The following is a 22,571-nucleotide window of genomic DNA, read 5'->3' as shown; positions in this document are numbered from 1 at the left end:
GCTCACTTTCTGCTCTGCGGAGCAAATGTCTGATTTGAGATATTATGGTTTGAAGAGCCTGCAGTATAATTTGTTTGCCTGGTGAGGCAGGCGGGTGCAGGACTGAGCAAGGCCTAGAGACCTAATTAGATGGCTGAGGATACTAAAACAATTTATGAAGGCATCACGGCTGTGATGTTGCTGCTGGGGTTCCCTCAAGGATTGCATTCAAACGTAAACACCCTGTCGCATTCGCACACATGGATGATGCAGAGTGGCTCAGATGGCTATTCAAATATATTTTTTAAAGGTCCTCTATCAGTATAAACTTAAGGATTGAAACATTTATTTTCAGTGTATTATCTATTTAACTATTTTTGCACATTAATATATATGTCATTTGAAAGTGTAAAGAAATACCTATGGTGTTATATCAGATGTTTTTCTCTTGATGTGTTTGCTGGAAGATGTCTTGTTATATTATTTATGTTTAATGTATAGCGGCGTCGTGTGATACCATGTGGGATGCGCTTAATGGGTGGAAAAACTATCTCTCTCTTCAGAAAGTTAAGTTGCATTGATTCTGTCCTGCAACCACTGCTGTGCGTTTAACTCTCTGGGCTCACATTCACGATGGAGTAGCAGCACCATCTAACGGTTAAACGGGGTAGTATTCATTCCGTGATTATTGAGCCTATTGTGGAAAAGTAACTACAGTGGAATCCTTTGAGAGCCCAAGATTCAAGAGAGAACAGCATTCATTGTTAGTTTGCTATAGATGTGTCCCTGCATGCGGTCAATTCTAATTGGTCTAATTACATCCAACACTGTGTATACATGAGAACATATCTTTGGACTATTAACCGGTGTTTCTTCACTGCAGGCTACAGAAAAAGAATCATTCATAGCCAATAAAAGAAAAAACACAATTAACAAAAAAATGAAAACAACTTGGAGTTGCAGGAAACTAAAGATTTGTCATTTATTCTTTAAAAAAGCAATAATAAAAGGCACAGTCCACAAAAATGTTCATCACACAAATCCAATCATAATGAAATCAACATGAATTCATCCTACAGTATTGACTATTTTGTAAATTCAAGCCATTAAAGAGCAGATTAAGTACAGTACTACTGGATTATGTTAGTAGTGATATACAGTCAATTGTAAATATATAAAAATAAATAAATAGAATCGTCATATTAAATGCATACTACTGATCCTATTCTTGTACACAATAACTAACACTATGGAAAAATCTGATTTAAAACATATATTTTAAACTTAAACCATCTTCAGTTTTTCATGTCATAAACATATCGTGCTATGTTAAATGTTTTTAAACCGAATTGTTTAAATGTTTTACTTCATCTCAAATAAATGTCCAGTAATACAAAACAGCACCAAAAGACAAAAATGAGAAATAAAAAACTCTCAACGACCACTCAAGTACTGGAGGAGTTAAAGCGCTGATCATTAGCACCACATGTCAAACAATACGCATAGACAATTCTGCTACCAAGATTTTTGGTCAAAGGTTAAGAGGAGTAACGGCTAAATATATGGAAAAGGAAATGGAGGATTTTGAATCTTCCATTTCCACCGGACCTCCACATCCAGTAGGGGTCCGGTGTCTTGCTCAAGGACACCTTGGCAGTGCCCATCAGGAGGTGAACTTGTACCTCTCAAAATACCAGTCAACACTCCACAGGTGGTCCGTTTGGGGAATTCAAGCCAAGTCCCAACGGATTGAGCTTCTGCCACCCCATATTGCCACTATATAGTTTCTGTAGAAAGGTCTACTGTGCAGGTCTAGTTTTCCCCTGAAAAATACCTTTTAAATTTTGATAAGCACATTAATACTGTTAGTATTATCTATCTCAGAGTAAATATAGTCAACTAAGACAATTGCTCAGTTAGCTGCGACACTATTTTTGCTTTATCGATAATGTACTGAACTCAAATAAGCGTCCCATTAAACTGCCCTCAAACAATGTAAACTCTGAGCAGCCTTTGGGTTGTACAGTATTTAAGGATTCCAATGCTTTATTTGGTGGAAGCACACGTGTAACCATACAGATAGATACGCCTCAAACGTTATTTCAAGCACATGTGTAAATTACTGTCCGGTTTGAAAGAAAGGCCGGAGTTCACAGGCGGCTGGCTGTGAGACGTTCAGGAGACAGGCTTCTTTTGCTAAGAAATGCCTGGGAGAAAAAAACAAAAACAATCACACTGTTAATGACATGTACATCAATTGAGTAAAATTTAAAGAAAACAGATCCAAATAAATGTAGCTTAGATTTTTGAAGTTCATACCCTTGAGTCCATGGGTGTGCATGCATGTTAAGTAAAAAGAGTGATGCATTTGAGATTGAAATTGAGTTGAGCAATGTTAAACCCAACAAAGGGATGCAATCCACTTAAACAAAACCCCAAATGGTGCCTATCGTGCTGTGTGTTTGGTTGCGTTGTCAAATATTACGAGAGACTTACAAGACTGCGAGTTGGGCTGAGAGAGCGAGAGCGCACGGGGCTGGAGCTCCTGCTTCTGCTCCACTGCAAAAATAAGACACATGACGACGGAAAACATGAGACTTTTGTTGCACTTAAATTAACTGTGATATTTTTTTTAAGTATTATACAGTCAGTACCAGAGCACCCCTTCGAGACACAGCCTCGCCCTTCACCACCACAGCAAGTCCTTCCAACAAGGCTGGCCACACGTGGTACATCACCAGAGGAGCAGTTAACTCGGAGTCGTAGCTACGACGGTACCTGTCGGGCAGAGGAGTGGTTAGGGAAAAGAGTGAGGGAGAGCTGTGAGAACGTATGTGTGTGAGGGGGACATCTACTGGTAGAGACAGCAAATAACCTCAGAGATATGCTGCAGTTCACAGGGCCATGCTAGATGGGTCATGTGGCATGATAAGTTAACTTCAACACTACAGCTTTACTCTCTGAAACCTCTTGTGAGAGCCAAATTCCTGTAAAAAGAAACATACTATTAGACAAAGTACTGTACAAAGGACTGACTTGCTGTCATCGTAAAGTTCTCCATCACTGGCAAAGGCAAAGTCAAGCGGGGGGTCCAGTGTCTGCATGGCAAACGCCACCCTGCACGTCTCCCTGATCAAGGTGCTGATGAGGACAAAGTCCACCTCTGGCGGAAAAGAGATCCGAGGGTTCACATTCATGGCATTGATCACATCCTGCGGAGATATGAAAAGCACAGACAGATGCCCTTTTCAGCATCAAATTATTAAATGCTGCAGAGAGGAGACATGAGAGAAGTGTGTAGTCCTACATTGATGCTGGCCTGAATGTCATAGAGGTCCAGGTTTCTGACAATGTAGTCCACAGCTGCATCCTCCAGACTTTCCAGCTCAAAGTGTGGGGACAAAGTCTTTCTCACACGCAGTTTGAAATGACGGTAAGCCAGTTTTGCAGTCTTAAAGGATTCCTGAGACATGATAACATGAAAAACAAGACATTTTAAAGTCAATTGCCTTATATATCAGCCAATCCTATACAACCTTGATTAAATCAAGCAATTGGGCAGTCCAATTAAACAGATGTGGCACTCATTTTCTCTGCATGCGCTTCTAAAATAATTACAGTCATACCACAACAGCAATGAAGATGATTTTCTGGACCATCTCTAAGTCAACAATATGGCGTCGAAGCAAGATCTGTGCCTCCAGCCGCTCCACAGCATACAGGTCATTGAAGCGTGATACAAGGCGTGCGTAGCGCGAGGAGTTGGTGAGCTGAGCTCTGGTGGGCGACTCACTCCTCATGGGGCTGGAAGAGCGACTGAGCCTTGGCAAGGGGCTCGGAGAACGACTCCTCACCAACCTGAGAGAGACGGAAAGAAAAACACATTTACATTGGAGTCACTGTCCTGAGTAGTGGTGTGTGTGTGAGTGGGTGTGAGTACAGTATTTGCACGGGGGTATACCTCTCTTGCAGCATGGCCTTGTCTGTGCTCAAGTAGGACACTTCATCTCTCAGCAAGCGAATCTGCCGCTCATAGTCATCAAAAGCCTCCAGCTTCCTCTTATAAATCTCCACATGCTCACGTGCTGACCGCAAACTGAAACACGGACACGCTTGACGTCAACAGAGGAGCACGACCTGTATATTGCATTTAAAAACCAATATATTACGGTACTAGTTTAGTGTATCACCCACTCTGCTTTCAGTTGCAATATTTCTTCTTCAGTCGCCAGCAGAGTGGTTGCTGATTTGCTCTTTGTGTCATCCAGTTGCTCCTGAGTATCAACCAATCTGATCAAATAAAACAATCAGGAAATGTAATGGTGCGTTTCATTTCAGTACATGCAATTAAATTACATACATCACTTGTATCCAAATACATCTAAACATGAGCCATGCTAGTTGAGGTAGGAAACTGCCTGGCAGCAGCAGTTCTCTACTTCTGCAGTCTTATATCTCTTAGACTCACTCTGCTCTGATGGAGTCCAACTGCAGGCGAGTGGAGCACAGCTGGGTGTCCTTCTTCTGCATGTCACTGTCATGGGAGACAGAGAGATCCCTGATCCTTCTGTCCTTTTCCACTGAATCCTGCGCATAACCAATGAATTATGATATACAGTAACCACTACAGCAGATGGCCAGTAATAGAAGAAAATGACTTGAATTGGTGGTACACTTTGTTACACTGGAGGATTTTGATGAATTTCTGAAAGAGACTTTCTGTGTAAATAAGCCCAGGAGCAGATGATGTCACCTGGATGAGCTGCAGACTGGTGTCATCAGTGACCGAGGGCCTCGCCATTGAGAAACAAGTTCCAAGCCACGGCAGCAGGCGTGATTTGAGAGTGTCCACTCCAGCATAATGTCCACCTGAGTCATGAGTGTAAAAACGGAGTGTGTATTGAAGAGCTCATGGGGGATTTTTGAACCTGGTTAATGTTATACTGCTATGCTGCCCTTTACTGCAAATGTAAAGCTTACCTTCAGCAGCTGTGAGGTTAAGGATGGCGAACAGTTGACCCTGGATCTTGGCGGTTAGTTCAATCAGCTCACAACATCTATTTAGATTGTGGTCACAGGAATTCACCTGGAAAGGTAAATATGACAAACAATAGGCTAATGAACAAGACAAAGTTAAGTTAGCCAAGTTAATTCCAGACATAAGCTGATCGGGAGATGACTGTGACTATTCAGTCAGTCAATTTTTTAATTCAAAACCATAAACCATTTGAAATGTCCTATAGGCTTGCTCTTCTGTTGTACCCTATATATTTTATTTTAGAGCTAAATATATAATTTTATTATTGTGGAATTGTTTATTATTGTAAAAAAAAAAAAATCTTTTTTACTTTTTATAATTATTTATACCCAAAGAAGGAATTGTTTTAACAGACAGAAGAGGGCAGATTCCTCACTCACAGACCAAAGAAAGAGTCAGAGGCAACATGTATCCACCAACTAATCAACATTATTCGCAGAAACTCAAGAAAGACATTAATGCAGTTGTACCTTATTGGGAGAGCTCAGAGAAATTCAGATTGATTATGTATTTTGGTCTTGGCCATAAACAAAACAACATTGGAGTAGGTTGTCACGATTAACTGCTGATCATATCTACTCTCAGTTTATATTACTTAGGAAAAATGTATTGTTTGTATTCACTGAATCTCAGTTAGCCGTTCTATTTGATTGATTGGCTCATTATTTTGACTATATTTCACATTCACAAATCCAGATTCTTAAGGATCACAATGGAAATTAGCTATTTTTAAATCTATGTTGTTATCCTATGGACTTTATGTTAATGAATATGTATTTTTCAGTGTATGATTTGTTGTGTGTGTGTGTTGTGTGTTTTTTTATGTCAAATAAATCAAAGCAAAAAGGAAACATTTTAGAGCTGACTGTTCATATCAAACAATACATTTCCTCTATAACCTATTTGAATGTACAAACTAAAAATACTGTTAAAAAGTATAACCACACTGTAATCTTTACAATATATTGCTGTAAACTTGTATTATTGTCTCAATAAAGTTGGTTAAAAAAGCAATAGGATAAATGCATGGTCATATACATGTTCATAAAATAATGCAAAAATACTTTTATTTTCCTAACTGTCCCTTAAATATTAATTTGTTCTTTGTATTTATATTATTTTTTATGTATTTACTTTTGTCTATTTTTCTCACCACCTGTGGTCGACGCATGCCATGTTTTAATGTGTGACATGTGCACTGTGTTTCTTATTGTCAAAATGTGTGACATTTGCAATTTGTTCAATAAAGAAACAAAATAATATAATGAAATAAATAAAAACACAGTTCCGGTCCCTCTGCAACTGTTCCGGTGTAGCCGCTCAGGGGATGTCTACCGGAAGTGACAGGACGTGAACCATCTTTACAGAAAAAGATCTTTGGAAAACTCCAACCGTAGCCATGGCGACCGGCGTCCATAGCAACCAAACTCTACCTGGCAAATCAATGTAATCTAAACAAGCTTTGCATTCCTTTACTGTAGTCTTTCAAATTAGTTCATGCATCATACAAACCACTGTGCTTCAATTGCTTCATCCATAATTAAAATAACCTTATAATGGGTATAAAACAAAAATCTCCATTTTACGAGAGAGAGGAAACAATCACCCGTCGACAGCAATAAACAAAGCATTTTATCATTTCTAGAGGAGGAAGGTAATGTTACCTGCAACGCTTTGACTAAAAAGTTTACACAAATGTAACATTTAGTCGCTAATTCCTTACATAAGCACCGTGGAACAGATCACTGATGAAATGCTCTGGTTAGATTTAGGTCGGTCTTTAATTATTGATGCACTTACATGGTAGTCTCTGTGCCAGCTCTCGAGCTTGTTTTGTAAGACGCTGAAAGAAGCTGTATTGGTAAGTCTCCTCAAAGTGTCGGCCATGTCCGTCCTAACAGGCCTCCCCGGAGGTTTAAAATGCCCCTGCAGGAGGACAACAGCCGCCTAAAGGGGAGTGCAGTAAAAATTCCTGTCCTGGCAGCTTTTCTCCACCTACGACTCAGATGCCAAGCACCGCCTCAGTTGTGGCAACCAAGTGAGGAGACAAGCCGACAAACTAAAACTACAGTGTTTTAAATTTAAATAACTTCTGACGCGTAAACCATCACGAGCACTTCTCTCTCTGTCACTCCTCTGCAGGTTCTGTTCCCCCGTGGTGTAAATAAGGTTGTAATGTCAGACTGTCAAACGACACCAAAACCTTGTAGCTCAGTAACACAGATATGCTGATGTTTCCGAACAAGTGGCTCTGTGTTGGAGTAAATCCGATTACAATACAGTAGTCCATTCTAATTTGAGTTACACGTGCAGGGAGTATTGTCATGGAACAAAAGCTGACATTATAATAAAGAAATGCAATAATAAAGAAAAATAATTTATTTGAAAATGAAAGCCTCTTTCAAATTAAATATATTAGTATTATTATTATTATTATTATTATTATTATTATTAATTTGTCAAATAAATAAATAATATTTGAGTATATGTATTAAAAATAAACCTGCACATTTATTTGATCATTGAGGCATTTATTTATTTAATGAGTCATTTATTTATGTATTCATTTAGTTATTATAATATCAGGTTTAGTACTGTTGTCAGATTATAGGCACATTTAAACCATAACAAGCAGCGTAAATTATATTATAACAAATTATTGTAGCATAAAGGAGAAGACTACTGCACATAAGAGGCAAACAGGCATACTGTTGAGGTATTGTATATAGTATTATACAGTTACTGATGGCAATTTCCATAAACATGAATAATAATAATAATAATAATAATAATAATAATAATAATAATAATAATAATAATAATAATAATACAGTTAAAGAAACTTAATCAATGGTTAGCATTAAGTATTAAAAGATTAAGTCAAAAGAGATGTTCTTCATACATTTTGTGCTAACTTTGAAATAAGAATCAGGGTATGGTTTTTTGCCAAGTTATTATTATAATATAGAAATGTGTCTTGGTTTTTGATACATACAATAAACATATTAAGCTGAAATACAAACGATACAAAAGTCAATAACATAAAGAATAGAAAGATATATAATTAAAATTAAAAGAAAATAATACTAGGAACAATAACAACTATATAACAACTATTTCCAATATAACTGCTAGATGTAGGTTATATTATAACTGTGTAATAGATTAGTTTCTTGTTAGATTGTATTGTTGAATGAGACATGAGTGTTATGGCCCGCTTGGCAGTTTACCTATGGAAAATATGAATGGACATATTTTTCTATTTAAGGATCCTTCTCTCATTGGCTTGTTGAACTTGGAATGAACCATCTTTTATTATCACAGAAACGTCCTTTTGTTGAGTACGTGCTGTGCAAATAAAAATGCCCTAGGGTTGTTCTTATCGTATTAAAAATACATTTTTATTCAGTAATAAGTATCGTCCCGTAAATAACTCACAACATAACCAGTGTGTTCGCCTTTGACTGTTAAAAGTGGTATGCCCCGTGTCACTCTGCAGGCAGGAGAGGGAGGGTCAACATGGCGTCTGAACAGGTCCGTTTTGTTCAATATTTGTTGTTTAGCTTGTATTATTCGCCGTTTTTTGCTCAGTTGTTTGTTAAGAGGACAATAATATATGTTCACTAATAACCTAAAGTAATACATATAAACATACTGGGCTTTGTTGTCGGCCCTCCGTGTAATAAATACTGGCCTCCGCTTCGTTATTATACCTAGCGTTATATGGAAATAAAAATGCTATTATTGTAACAGCTCTGCTGTTTAACAACATTGCATTTTGCTAATATAAAGAGCATAGAAGCTGCTTGATAATGAGGCAGTCGACAGTTACTTCTATATTTCGCTGATGAAATGAGTGCAGTTTATTTTTAGTTCTGGCCACAGACGGGCAGTCGTGGGGCATTTAACTGAGATGCATTCCAACGCAGAGCACAAGAGACACAGGAGATAAACAGGAGCCAGGGTGTGAAATGAACTCGTCTTAACCAGCATTTATCTGGTATATGTTGCTAATTGTGTACTCTGACATGAGCTAAGAACTTAAGTTTGATATGGCTATGGGCAGTAAATGTAGATTTGTGGTGAATTCCATATACACAGACAGCCATGTTTTACGAATCTGAGATAGAAAAGCATGAAAACAATACACAACTTCTATGTGTAACATTAAACTGTGATTTTTAGGAGAGTAGCCTATCCAGCCTAGGGGGGGGGGGGATTTCATTTTAAAAGTTCAACTCTATGTTAGATAAGATAATCCTGTATTAGTGTTACAGCTGGGACATGTGCAGTGTTACAACAACAACAACAACAACAACAACGGAGATAGTGAAATAACAAGAATCATCAGTAAAGAAAAAAAAGAAAAATATCCTAAATAAGTAAAAAACCTAAATATAAGTAGATGGACTGAACAGTTCACATTATTACACATAGGAAATATTGATATTGCTCAGTTTAGTATACATTGATATTGTACATGATATGAGTGAATTGTCAGTTTTGGTATGTGTGGTCTACTGTTGATTATAAAGTCTGCAGCAGCAGGTTGGAAGGACCTGCAGTATCTCTCCTTCACACAGTTGAAGCAGCCTCTTACTGTTATGCTACTACGTACTGCAAAACATATAGATTTTAGTGTCATGCCTCAGAGATTGTTTTGCCTTCCAGGAGAGTTCCAATGGGCCTGTGAAGAAGTCCATGCGGGAGAAGGCTATAGAAAGACGTACTATCAACAAGGAACACAACAGTAACTTCAAAGCAGGCTATGTACCCATAGAAGAAGAACGTCTTCATAAGACAGGACTGAGAGGACGCAAGGGAAACATGGCTGTTTGCATCGTCATCCTCCTCTTCATCCTCGCCTTAATTAACCTCATTGTGAGTACTGCACATGTCCATCTAATGGATCCTCTTGATTACACTTTCCTAAAAACGATGGTAAAGATTTTGCATCGTGTCATTGATCATTATGTTTTTTAAGATTTAAAACATCTCCGCTGTCCCTCAGATCACTCTGGTAATATGGACGGTGATCCGTATCGGTCCGAATGGGTGCGACAGTATGGAGTTCCATGAGAGTGGCCTGCTGCGCTTCAAACAGAAGGCGGACATGGGCATCGTTCACCCACTGCACAAGAGCTCAGTAGGAGGCCGCAAGGACCAGGACCTAGTCCTTGTTGGCAACAATAATCCGGTGAGAAACACAGAGGATGCTTCCAGTGAACGCTGAGCATTTTTGAAAACATGAAAAGGGACACATTGTGTGCACACTTGTATAACTCTTCTCTCTTATGTTATGTATACTTCCAGGTTGTGTTCCAGCAAGGCACCACTAAGCTGAGTGTGGAGAAGGACAAGACCTCCATCGTCAGTGATGTTGGCATATCCTTCACAGACCCTCGAACACAGACCACGTTCTTCAGCACGGACTTTGAAAACCATGAGTTCCATTTGCCCAAAGGAGTCAAAGTTCTCAGTGTTAAAAAGGCTTCCACAGAAAGGGTGTGTATAATGCTGATAACGTCTGAAAGCCGCAACAAAAAAAACGTGATTATAGTCTAACATAAGTTATGTTCAGTTTTTCAATTTTGACAATTTATAAATAAAGCAATACAAGTTCCCAAGAACACACTGAACTTTATGAGTGTAAAGGGTAAAGAGGGTAAAGTGTAAATTCTGGTAGAAATTCCAATAGCAAAGCCCAGACTGGATATGTGAATATCCAGAGAGACGAGAAGTTTGCAGTTCACCAATGTTGACAGAGTCGGAGAAACTAAAAGCAGGTGTGCAAAGCTGATAAATGACAAAATAATAACTCAAAGATGAAGCCTTGTTGTATTGTTGCATTCAAATTTAGTGTGTAAGGGTTTACAGATCTTGTGTTTTGTCTCTAGATCACCAGTAGTGCATCGTCCGACCTGAGCATTAAAGGGGACGGCAAGGCCATCATTCGTGGAAACGAGGGCGTCAACATCATGGGCCGGACTGTAGAGTTCAAAATGGGTGGAGACATCGAGCTCAGGGCTGTAAGTGTGGAGTGTGGCAACATGTCCTGTTTACCAGAGTTGATGTGTGACACGGGGGGGGGGGGGGGGGGGGGGGGGGGGGGTTGAGGAGTGCACGTTTACCACTTTGGTGCAAAATCCCTGCAATTAAAAAATAAAGGTTTTGCATGAATACAGTTTAAAGCAGATGAATATGAATGGGTTATTTTATCTTTGCAGGAGAACAGCATCGTCCTCAATGGATCAGTGATGTTCAACGCTACACGCATCCCTAATTCTGCAGGAGATGTGTATTTCGATGAAGGCATGGAGAGGTATAAGCTCTGTATGTGTGCGGATGGGACTCTGTTCCGTGTGCAGGTGAAATACCCCAACATGGGTTGCCAAACGTCAGATAACCCGTGTGGAAAAGTTCACTAAGAGACTTGACTAGAGTCTGCTTTTACATCTCCCTCCAGCCTGTCAAAGATTACAATTCATCATGACTTGCACATAATAATACCTCCGCAGTATACCCGTCAAATTCTGTATTCCTCATGTTAGTTGCCAAACAAGAATTGCGTTACAGATCATTGACACTTGGCCAAAGATATGAACATACTTGTAAGTGCTGAAGTATTTTTATTGTTTTACAGATGTGCAATGCCATGTCAGTACATAACACTCCGAGATGTATCATCATACTGTGCTTTACAATGCCCATTGATAGAGAAACTGCAGTTTTAACTTTTTTGCCTTACCGTCCAGTATTAATAATATACAAACCTTGCAGAGGGGTTGTATAAGATTTTATTTGCTCATTTGTTTTGTTGTTTCAACTCTACATGATGTGTACACTGTGTAATATTACATTTGGGATAAACTTTAAAACATAAGATGCATTTGAAGACATCCAGTAACGCTAAAGCAGAGTAGGTCTCTTTCTTGGACTGTCTATCATGCACGTGCCAATGGATTTACAAGAGATGATGAATAATATATTTGTAATATTCCAATTTTGTTGCAAAATCTTTTTTTACAGCGAAATAAGACAATATTAAAAAACCGAAGGAGAGTGTGTGCACTTAAGTTATGCTACAGATTAACGCAAATATCTTTAAATGTTGATGAATGACAGGAAAGTCTAAACCTGTAGCTCGTTTTAAAGCCTATATTGAGTGGTTTGAATTGTGTGCAATCATAGTCTTTGGATTGTGTTGTTTGTTAAATAACAGTGTTGATGTTGAGAATGTTATGAGATAGTGTTCAGAGCATTACAGACCTAATGTGAGAAAACATGTTTTTGATCGACTAAATTAAAAAAATCAGCTTTATTTGAAAACGTGTCCAACATCTCATTGCTATGTTTGTTTCAATAAAGAAACCTGTTGCTATGTGAAACTTCTTATCATTGATTTCCGGAAATGCCTCAAGTGTTTACATGGTCATTTAAAGCCATAAAGAATACTGTGCCTTGTTATGCTGTTTTATTACCTCATACAACATGGGCATGGTTCTCCTTGCCATAAACTGTCAGGACCATAGTTATCTATCAGAAATTTAGATGGCAACAATTATAGTAAGATATTAACTAGACGTGTAAATGATTGCATGACTCACAGAATGGCATCTTTAGGGTAGGTGCATGTTAAGCTCGACGCAGCAAAAATACTCTTCAGACTTTGATCAGAAGAGCCAGAGACCGTCGAAGTTAATACACTGGAAGCACACTTGGTGTGAAAAGACACACGTCACAAGCTTTCCTTTCAGCCTGAGAAAGAGTGGACACACAGGTGAGTCAAATGTTCTTTGGTTAATTTACTGTTCATATTATTGTACGTCTTGTACTTCTTTTAATTTAAGTTAATGCGTTCCAGTGATGAGTTATGCAAGTTTGGCATGTTATTTGAAAGACAGTCTTTCATACAGCATATTCTAATGGTAAAAATGGATTTCATATATTCTGTTTGATTGAATCTCCGAAGTGTCGTTCATGATCTATATGTCCTCTCAGGACAGGTTGTGATGGCAGTGGCACGGAGGCCGATCTTGGCTGCTCTGCTGCTCCTTGTCTCCTTCGGGCTCCTTTGCTCCTCTCACCCCCCTACCTGTCCAGAGTCCTGCACCTGTCAGAGATCTTCCCTGTTGAACTGTTCCTCCACTGGCCTTTCCTCGGTGCCGCAACAGATCCAAGACTCTGTCACTGAGCTGGACTTGTCTCATAACCTCCTTGACTCCGTCACACTTGACCGACCGCATCATAACCTCAGGAATGTATGGCTGGGAAACAACAGCATCACACGCTTGTCTCTCTGCATCGAGAGAAACCTTGGAAGCCATTATGTCAGAGGTAGACCTAGACAACGCTTGAGACCTTGGAGAGGACGGGGATGCGTATCTTGGGCCCCCACCATGCAGCTGCTATCTGTTGAGAGGAATCAGCTAGAGCAATTCCCACAGGGTGAGTCAGTGTAATATAATAGTAATACATCCATATATAAAACACACATGAACAGCAGAACATTTTATAAAAGCACAGCAGTATTGAAAAAAGTATAGTCAGGATTGGCCCTGTTAATGTTTTATTATTATTTTATTTGATATTGGATCATTATTATTGATGTGTTTACATGTTCGCAGCACTTTAATGCTTTAGTGTAGTAGGTCAAGAGGGAGCTAACTGAATTTATTTTATACATGGTTGATTTAATCTATAACAATGCATAATGTTTGATAAACTGATCATGTGTTTTTAATGTAAAATCTTAATCTGAAATTGCTGTTCAACAGATGGATATAAAGTACAATATTTCCCTCAGAAATGTAATGGAGTACAAGTATAAAGTAACACTGTAATGGAAATACTCAAGCAAAATACAAGTACCTCAAAACTGTACTTGAGTAAATGTACTTACTTACTTTCCAACACTTCTCAACACACATGTACTGTATAAAAAACGCTAGAATTTATTAATCCTACACACAACACACAAAAATGTAACAATCAAGATATAATTGGCAACAAATACGAGTAGGAACTCATACTACCAACTTCAATTATGAACAGTGCAGTGTTCACATTAGTGCATCGTCACTTATAATGAGTTATAGACCAAACCCAATATGATCTAAGGTTAAATAGTAATATTAATGGTTACATGAAGTGCAATGTGAGGGGGTTTGACACCTACAGTCAGAGACAGAGTGGAGGAGTGAACTAAAATAAATTTGCGCCACATATTGTATTATATAATAATATATAAAGAATATTGTGAATAATATTTCACAAACAAAGCAAAGCTTAGGGGAAAGAAGATGATTTTTTTTTTACTTTGAGTAGCTTAACCTTTTTGACTTCTTTCGTGTCCCATTAGCATCGTGTAAATTTTATCACGTAGATTACACATGAATGTCCGTCTTTAAAAAGACATTTTCCATGTGGGTGGGTGATTGAAGATTATGCATCGGATAGTGAACTTGCACAATCAACACTATGCACACCTTTGATTGCCCTCTGCAGTGTCGTTGAGAAATGTCAATGAGTCAGACCTGAAAGGTAGGGCCACCTTGTAAGCATATTATTTACCAAATGTTGTCTACTTTGTCCAGATGGTAGAATAAGTCTATAAACTGTGTGTGTTGCTTTCATTTGATTCTTACATATAAACAAACCCCCTCATTGATATCCTTTATCTTTAGTACTTTGCTCCACTCAGAAATGATTAAACCTCACAAGATAATGACACTGTACACCCTTCAGCCAGTCAGTTTTATTGACATTCCAGCGACTCATAGAAAGTTGTAAACATGCAGTACAACTTTTAGGTTTCCCCCTGCATCATGTTATTCATATAATTCCTGCTGCTTGGTTGAACATATGTGTATTTAAAAAAACAAAATGCATTCACTATGGTTCCTTTAAAGACATATGTGGACAGCCCATTTACTTGGCAAGAGCTGTGTTGACAGTCATAGACTTCTTTCCTGCTTGGTATTCAGCTCACAGTACCCTCAGTGCCTCTCTAATGAAGCACAGACCCACAGTGCCTTACTTCAGCCCAGCATTCTCAGGGAGATTGTCTCAGTCTAGTGAAAAGGGGCAGACAGCAAGGAATGAGCGGAAAAAAAGTCTCATAGCCCCCAATATGTCATACTGTAAGTGTTCACAGTTAAAATAAACCAGAGAGAGAGAGAGACCAACTGGTATTTTCATAGAAAACCTATAACATACAGTACATTCCTTTCTCCCTCCAGAAGCCACCCCATCATGGTTATTGTTGAGTTCTAATTACAGCTTTTGTTTTCTGTCATCCAGGACTGGAAGGTAGTGTGTCCTTACAGGTTCTGCAGCTCTCCTTCAACAGGATCTCAACTCTACGACCAGGAGACCTTAGCCACCTTCAACAGTTAAAAGAGCTACACCTACAACATAACTTCATCACAAGTCTCCATCCACAGATGATCCAGGATTTATCCCAGCTCCGGGTAACCCTGATTTTTTAATCTAATTTATTGAAAACATGGCCAGAGTATTCAGTATTCCAACAATACATTCAGTGATGTCACACAGTCTCACAGTGTCAATTTCATAAAAGTATTATCTAATTAAAAGACAATGTCGCTTTTACTAAGATAACTTTTCATTTAATTATTTTAACAATCACTTCTCAACATCTGCTGTATGTCCATATCGTGTTCCCCTCAAAGGTTCTGGATCTGAGCTTCAACATGTTGACCAGCCTCCATCCTTTGATGTACCTTTCTCTGCGTAACATTGGGGCGAATGTTAGGCTGGGTGGGAACAGCTGGCAGTGTGATTGCAGTGTGCGCAGTCTAAGAAGGCGGATGGTCTATGACAGCGACAGAGGCCTTCAGGCCTGGAGCATGGTGTGTGCTTCCCCCTCCATCCTCTCAGGCAGAGACCTGCTGCAGTTGGAGGAGGATGATCTTAACTGTTTTAGTACTGAAAACAGGCCAGAGCTCCACCAAGATGTGACGGTCTATAGTGGCACTGAGATACTCCTGTCTTGCGCTACACAAGGTAACAGTCAACAAAGTGTAAAATAACATGCATATAAAACAATGTAGGTCAAATCTAATTGTTGATATTGTCTTTGTTGTAGATTCAATGTGGTTGACACCCAGTGGTCAGGCATCTGTCAGCCAACCTGAGGCTGGTCTGCTCATCAATGACATCACAGAGAGAGACACAGGACTCTATGTGTGTGTGTCTGAAGAACACGAAGTTGTGTCTATTTTTAACCTCCAAATCAGTAAAATAGCAGGTGCAAAAAGAAAAACTAGAAGCTTACCAGGAACCAGTCGACAAATAATCCCACAAGGCACACCAACTAGGATAGGACAAGAAAGGAATCTGACAGCTACACAGTCTGACTTGGCTCTGGCTGTGTGTTTGTCTGTTTTCATCACGTTTCTGATAGCCTTTATCCTAGGAGTCCTAGCAAGACCTTGTATTGATGTACTTTGGAGAAGGGTCACCAAGAAGAAAACATCCTCCGCAACCAACTCTGTAGAACAAAGACAATATGACAATGAGGCCTACTCCAATTATGAGGAACCAGAACAAATAGATCCTTACAGAGAAAGGAGAGTCACATTTAGCACTATAGATATAACAGAAGACGGCAATGTACAATATTATGATACTGTAGACGGTGGCAATCAGGAAAGCATCAATAATGATGAAGTGATTGAATGTGAAGCAGCTGAGGCTGAGAAGTATACAAATACAGCTAGAGATTTAGGAAGTGAAAACAATTTGCAAAAGAGTAGTCCAGAGGATAACCAGAGAGATGGCAGAGACCTGTCAGCCATTACTGGTGAAGGAAACACACACAGCATAGAGTTTGAACACATCCCAGACCCTGTTGAGATGGAGAAGAGGAGAAGCTTGTCATCATGTTCTGATTCTTCACAATCTGACAAAGTATTTAATGAGGGTCCAATGACCCGAGGAGAACACTCAATACCCAAGTCTCCTCAGCTGGCAGAGCACTCTGTTCAGCAGAAAGATGATTCCTCGGCAGCTAGAAAAGTAGAGCTGCCACACATTTCCATAGAGGGCACAAGTGAATGTCCTGGATTTTCTTCAGAGCCCTTTGCAGATTGGTCACCACATACAAGTAACACCGACCTAACACACCCTGACCTATGGCAGGAGAATGAAGAACAATTTGAATTTAGCGATTCTGTTCGAAGCACGTCTGCAAGGTCCAGCAGTGTGTGCGGTTCTTTTAATGATTCAAAACTCATTGTGGTACCTACTTCCGATAAACAGAAGACGGATGATATGTCCAGCTCCAGCTCATATGTCAGTGAGGATGAGCCTACACATTACACTGTGAACTCAGACGAAAGTAGTGAAAGTGAGGATGAAACAACACGCCACACAGAGAAGCAGAGGCCAGGGAAGGTGGACATTGCCGGACCTCTATTTCAAGAATTTCAAACACAAAGTCATGATCCAGACACAAGGTGGCCTGCTGTTGATCTTAAGCAAATTCCTTGCGTCAAGAGGCGTCTAGATATCAAAGCACCATCACCACCTCCTGATTCATCTTCTAGTAGTGACAGTGAGGATGAAACAACTAACCACCTCAAGAAACAAGAGCAAGGGCAGATGAACATGGCAAGGCTTCCAAGTAAAGTATCCCAAACTATAAGACATGAACCACAAACACAGTGGCCTGCCCTGGGTCTTGAGCATACCATGCGCATCAAGAGGCGTCTAGATATCAAAGCTCCATCACCACCTCCTGACTCATCTTCTAGTAGTGACAGTGAGAATGAAACATCAAACCACCTAAAGAAACAAGAGCAAGGACAGATACACATGGGAAGGCTTCCAAGTAAAGTATCTCAAAGTCATGACCCACAAACACAGTGGCCTGCCCTAGATCTTGAGCATACTATGCGCATCAAGAGACGTTTAGATATCAAAGCACCATCCGCGCCTTCGGATTCATCTTCTAGTAGTGAAAGTGAGGATGAAACAACACGCCACACAGAGAAGCAGAGGCCAGGGAAGGTGGACATTGCCGGACCTCTATTTCAAGAATTTCAAACACAAAGTCATGATCCAGACACAAGGTGGTCTGCTGTTGATCTTAAGCAAATTCCTTGCGTCAAGAGGCGTCTAGATATCAAAGCACCATCACCACCTCCTGATTCATCTTCTAGTAGTGACAGTGAGGATGAAACAACTAACCACCTCAAGAAACAAGAGCAAAGGCAGATGAACATGGCAAGGCTTCCAAGTAAAGTATCCCAAACTATAAGACATGAACCACAAACACAGTGGCCTGCCCTGGGTCTTGAGCATACCATGCGCATCAAGAGGCGTCTAGATATCAAAGCTCCATCACCACCTCCTGACTCATCTTCTAGTAGTGACAGTGAGAATGAAACATCAAACTACCTAAAGAAACAAGAGCAAGGACAGATACACATGGGAAGGCTTCCAAGTAAAGTATCTCAAAGTCATGACCCACAAACACAGTGGCCTGCCCTAGATCTTGAGCATACTATGCGCATCAAGAGGCGTTTAGATATCAAAGCACCATCTGCGCCTTCGGATTCATCTTCTAGTAGTGAAAGTGAGGATGAAACAACACGCCACACAGAGAAGCAGAGGCCAGGGAAGGTGGACATTGCTGGACCTCTATTTCAAGAATTTCAAACACAAAGTCATGATCCAGACACAAAGGTGGCCTGCTGTTAATCTTAAGCAAATTCCTTGCGTCAAGAGGCGTCTAGATATCAAAGCACCATCACCACCTCCTGATTCATCTTCTAGTAGTGACAGTGAGGATGAAACAACTAACAACCTCAAAAAACAAGAGCAAGGGCAGATGAATATGGCAAGGCTTCCAAGTAAAGTATCCCAAACTATAAGACATGAAACACAAACACAGTGGCCTGCCCTGGGTCTTGAGCATACCATGCGCATCAAGAGGCGTCTAGATATCAAAGCTCCATCACCACCTCCTGACTCATCTTCTAGTAGTGACAGTGAGGATGAAACAGCAAACCATCTCAAGAAACAAGAGCAAGGACAGATACACATGGGAAGGCTTCCAAGTAAAGTATCTCAAAGTCATGACCCACAAACACAGTGGCCTGCCCTAGATCTTAAGCATACTATGCGCATCAAGAGGCGTTTAGATATTAAAGCACCATCCGCGCCTTCGGATTCATCTTCTAGTAGTGAAAGTGAGGATGAAACAACACGCCACACAGAGAAGCAGAGGCCAGGGAAGGTGGACATTGCCGGACCTCTATTTCAAGAATTTCAAACACAAAGTCATGATCCAGACACAAGGTGGCCTGCTGTTGATCTTAAGCAAATTCCTTGCGTCAAGAGGCGTCTAGATATCAAAGCACCATCACCACCTCCTGATTCATCTTCTAGTAGTGACAGTGAGGATGAAACAACTAACCACCTCAAGAAACAAGAGCAAGGGCAGATGAACATGGCAAGGCTTCCAAGTAAAGTATCCCAAACTATAAGACATGAACCACAAACACAGTGGCCTGCCCTGGGTCTTGAGCATACCATGCGCATCAAGAGGCGTCTAGATATCAAAGCTCCATCACCACCTCCTGACTCATCTTCTAGTAGTGACAGTGAGGATGAAACAGCAAACCATCTCAAGAAACAAGAGCAAGGACAGATACACATGGGAAGGCTTCCAAGTAAAGTATCTCAAAGACATGAACCACAAACACAGTGGCCTGCCCTGGGTCTTGAGCATACCATGCGCATCAAGAGGCGTCTAGATATCAAAGCTCCATCACCACCTCCTGACTCATCTTCTAGTAGTGACAGTGAGGATGAAACAGCAAACCATCTCAAGAAACAAGAGCAAGGACAGATACACATGGGAAGGCTTCCAAGTAAAGTATCTCAAAGTCATGACCCACAAACACAGTGGCCTGCCCTAGATCTTAAGCATACTATGCGCATCAAGAGGCGTTTAGATATTAAAGCACCATCCGCGCCTTCGGATTCATCTTCTAGTAGTGAAAGTGAGGATGAAACAACACGCCACACAGAGAAGCAGAGGCCAGGGAAGGTGGACATTGCCGGACCTCTATTTCAAGAATTTCAAACACAAAGTCATGATCCAGACACAAGGTGGCCTGCTGTTGATCTTAAGCAAATTCCTTGCGTCAAGAGGCGTCTAGATATCAAAGCACCATCACCACCTCCTGATTCATCTTCTGGTAGTGACAGTGAGGATGAAACAACTAACCACCTCAAGAAACAAGAGCAAGGGCAGATGAACATGGCAAGGCTTCCAAGTAAAGTATCCCAAACTATAAGACATGAACCACAAACACAGTGGTCTGCCCTGGGTCTTGAGCATACCATGCGCATCAAGAGGCGTCTAGATATCAAAGCTCCATCACCACCTCCTGACTCATCTTCTAGTAGTGACAGTGAGGATGAAACAGCAAACCATCTCAAGAAACAAGAGCAAGGACAGATACACATGGGAAGGCTTCCAAGTAAAGTATCTCAAAGACATGAACCACAAACACAGTGGCCTGCCCTGGGTCTTGAGCATACCATGCGCATCAAGAGGCGTCTAGATATCAAAGCTCCATCACCACCTCCTGACTCATCTTCTAGTAGTGACAGTGAGGATGAAACAACAAACCACCTAAAGAAACAAGAGCAAAGACAGATACACATGGGAAGGCTTCCAAGTAAAGTATCTCAAAGTCATGACCCACAAACACAGTGGCCTGCCCTAGATCTTGAGCATAGTATGCGCATCAAGAGGCGTTTAGATATCAAAGCACCATCCGCGCCTTCGGATTCATCTTCTAGTAGTGAAAGTGAGGATGAAACAACACGCCACACAGAGAAGCAGAGGCCAGGGAAGGTGGACATTGCCGGACCTCTATTTCAAGAATTTCAAACACAAAGTCATGATCCAGACACAAGGTGGCCTGCTGTTGATCTTAAGCAAATTCCTTGCGTCAAGAGGCGTCTAGATATCAAAGCACCATCACCACCTCCTGATTCATCTTCTAGTAGTGACAGTGAGGATGAAACAACTAACCACCTCAAGAAACAAGAGCAAGGGCAGATGAACATGGCAAGGCTTCCAAGTAAAGTATCCCAAACTATAAGACATGAACCACAAACACAGTGGCCTGCCCTGGGTCTTGAGCATACCATGCGCATCAAGAGGCGTCTAGATATCAAAGCTCCATCACCACCTCCTGACTCATCTTCTAGTAGTGACAGTGAGGATGAAACAGCAAACCATCTCAAGAAACAAGAGCAAGGACAGATACACATGGGAAGGCTTCCAAGTAAAGTATCTCAAAGACATGAACCACAAACACAGTGGCCTGCCCTGGGTCTTGAGCATACCATGCGCATCAAGAGGCGTCTAGATATCAAAGCTCCATCACCACCTCCTGACTCATCTTCTAGTAGTGACAGTGAGGATGAAACAGCAAACCATCTCAAGAAACAAGAGCAAGGACAGATACACATGGGAAGGCTTCCAAGTAAAGTATCTCAAAGTCATGACCCACAAACACAGTGGCCTGCCCTAGATCTTAAGCATACTATGCGCATCAAGAGGCGTTTAGATATTAAAGCACCATCCGCGCCTTCGGATTCATCTTCTAGTAGTGAAAGTGAGGATGAAACAACACGCCACACAGAGAAGCAGAGGCCAGGGAAGGTGGACATTGCCGGACCTCTATTTCAAGAATTTCAAACACAAAGTCATGATCCAGACACAAGGTGGCCTGCTGTTGATCTTAAGCAAATTCCTTGCGTCAAGAGGCGTCTAGATATCAAAGCACCATCACCACCTCCTGATTCATCTTCTAGTAGTGACAGTGAGGATGAAACAACTAACCACCTCAAGAAACAAGAGCAAGGGCAGATGAACATGGCAAGGCTTCCAAGTAAAGTATCCCAAACTATAAGACATGAACCACAAACACAGTGGTCCTGCCCTGGGTCTTGAGCATACCATGCGCATCAAGAGGCGTCTAGATATCAAAGCTCCATCACCACCTCCTGACTCATCTTCTAGTAGTGACAGTGAGGATGAAACAGCAAACCATCTCAAGAAACAAGAGCAAGGACAGATACACATGGGAAGGCTTCCAAGTAAAGTATCTCAAAGACATGAACCACAAACACAGTGGCCTGCCCTGGGTCTTGAGCATACCATGCGCATCAAGAGGCGTCTAGATATCAAAGCTCCATCACCACCTCCTGACTCATCTTCTAGTAGTGACAGTGAGGATGAAACAACAAACCACCTAAAGAAACAAGAGCAAAGACAGATACACATGGGAAGGCTTCCAAGTAAAGTATCTCAAAGTCATGACCCACAAACACAGTGGCCTGCCCTAGATCTTGAGCATAGTATGCGCATCAAGAGGCGTTTAGATATCAAAGCACCATCCGCGCCTTCGGATTCATCTTCTAGTAGTGAAAGTGAGGATGAAACAACACGCCACACAGAGAAGCAGAGGCCAGGGAAGGTGGACATTGCCGGACCTCTATT

The 22,571-nt window shown here is 40.7% G+C and overlaps 2 protein-coding genes across 3 annotated transcripts; one reads left to right on the top strand and one right to left on the bottom strand.

Annotated features, from left to right (window-relative positions):
- Window positions 1–1,196: 1,196 nt before the first annotated feature.
- Window positions 1,197–7,132, bottom strand: spata18 (spermatogenesis associated 18). 2 transcript variants are annotated; one of them, XM_029429971.1, is made up of 12 exons: window positions 6,818–7,132; window positions 4,960–5,065; window positions 4,733–4,848; window positions 4,448–4,566; window positions 4,174–4,269; window positions 3,941–4,075; window positions 3,606–3,837; window positions 3,287–3,442; window positions 3,016–3,191; window positions 2,634–2,757; window positions 2,476–2,538; window positions 1,197–2,186 (listed from the first exon to the last, which is right to left on the bottom strand). In XM_029429971.1, exons 1-12 carry the CDS (start codon window positions 6,902–6,904, stop codon window positions 2,130–2,132), a joined length of 1,467 nt encoding a protein of 488 aa, XP_029285831.1. In that variant the 5' UTR covers window positions 6,905–7,132; the 3' UTR covers window positions 1,197–2,129. The 2 variants fall into 2 exon arrangements, 1 of the variants encoding a protein (XP_029285831.1); XR_003832157.1 differs by lacking the exons at window positions 1,197–2,186; window positions 2,476–2,538 and having other exon boundaries at window positions 2,855–3,191.
- A 1,377-nt stretch (window positions 7,133–8,509) lies between these two features.
- sgcb (sarcoglycan, beta (dystrophin-associated glycoprotein)) lies at window positions 8,510–12,405 on the top strand. The gene is made up of 6 exons (XM_029430594.1): window positions 8,510–8,551; window positions 9,689–9,898; window positions 10,029–10,214; window positions 10,331–10,522; window positions 10,915–11,046; window positions 11,245–12,405. The coding sequence occupies exons 1-6, from the start codon at window positions 8,537–8,539 to the stop codon at window positions 11,443–11,445; spliced, it is 936 nt and encodes a 311-aa protein (XP_029286454.1). The 5' UTR covers window positions 8,510–8,536; the 3' UTR covers window positions 11,446–12,405.
- The last annotated feature ends 10,166 nt before the right edge of the window (window positions 12,406–22,571 follow it).

Source organism: Cottoperca gobio, chromosome 4, assembly GCF_900634415.1.
Source record: "Cottoperca gobio chromosome 4, fCotGob3.1, whole genome shotgun sequence".
NCBI classification, from domain to species: Eukaryota; Metazoa; Chordata; class Actinopteri; order Perciformes; family Bovichtidae; genus Cottoperca; species Cottoperca gobio.
The sequence above is the reverse complement of the archived record's forward strand: the minus strand, read 5'-3'. Positions and strand labels throughout refer to the sequence as shown.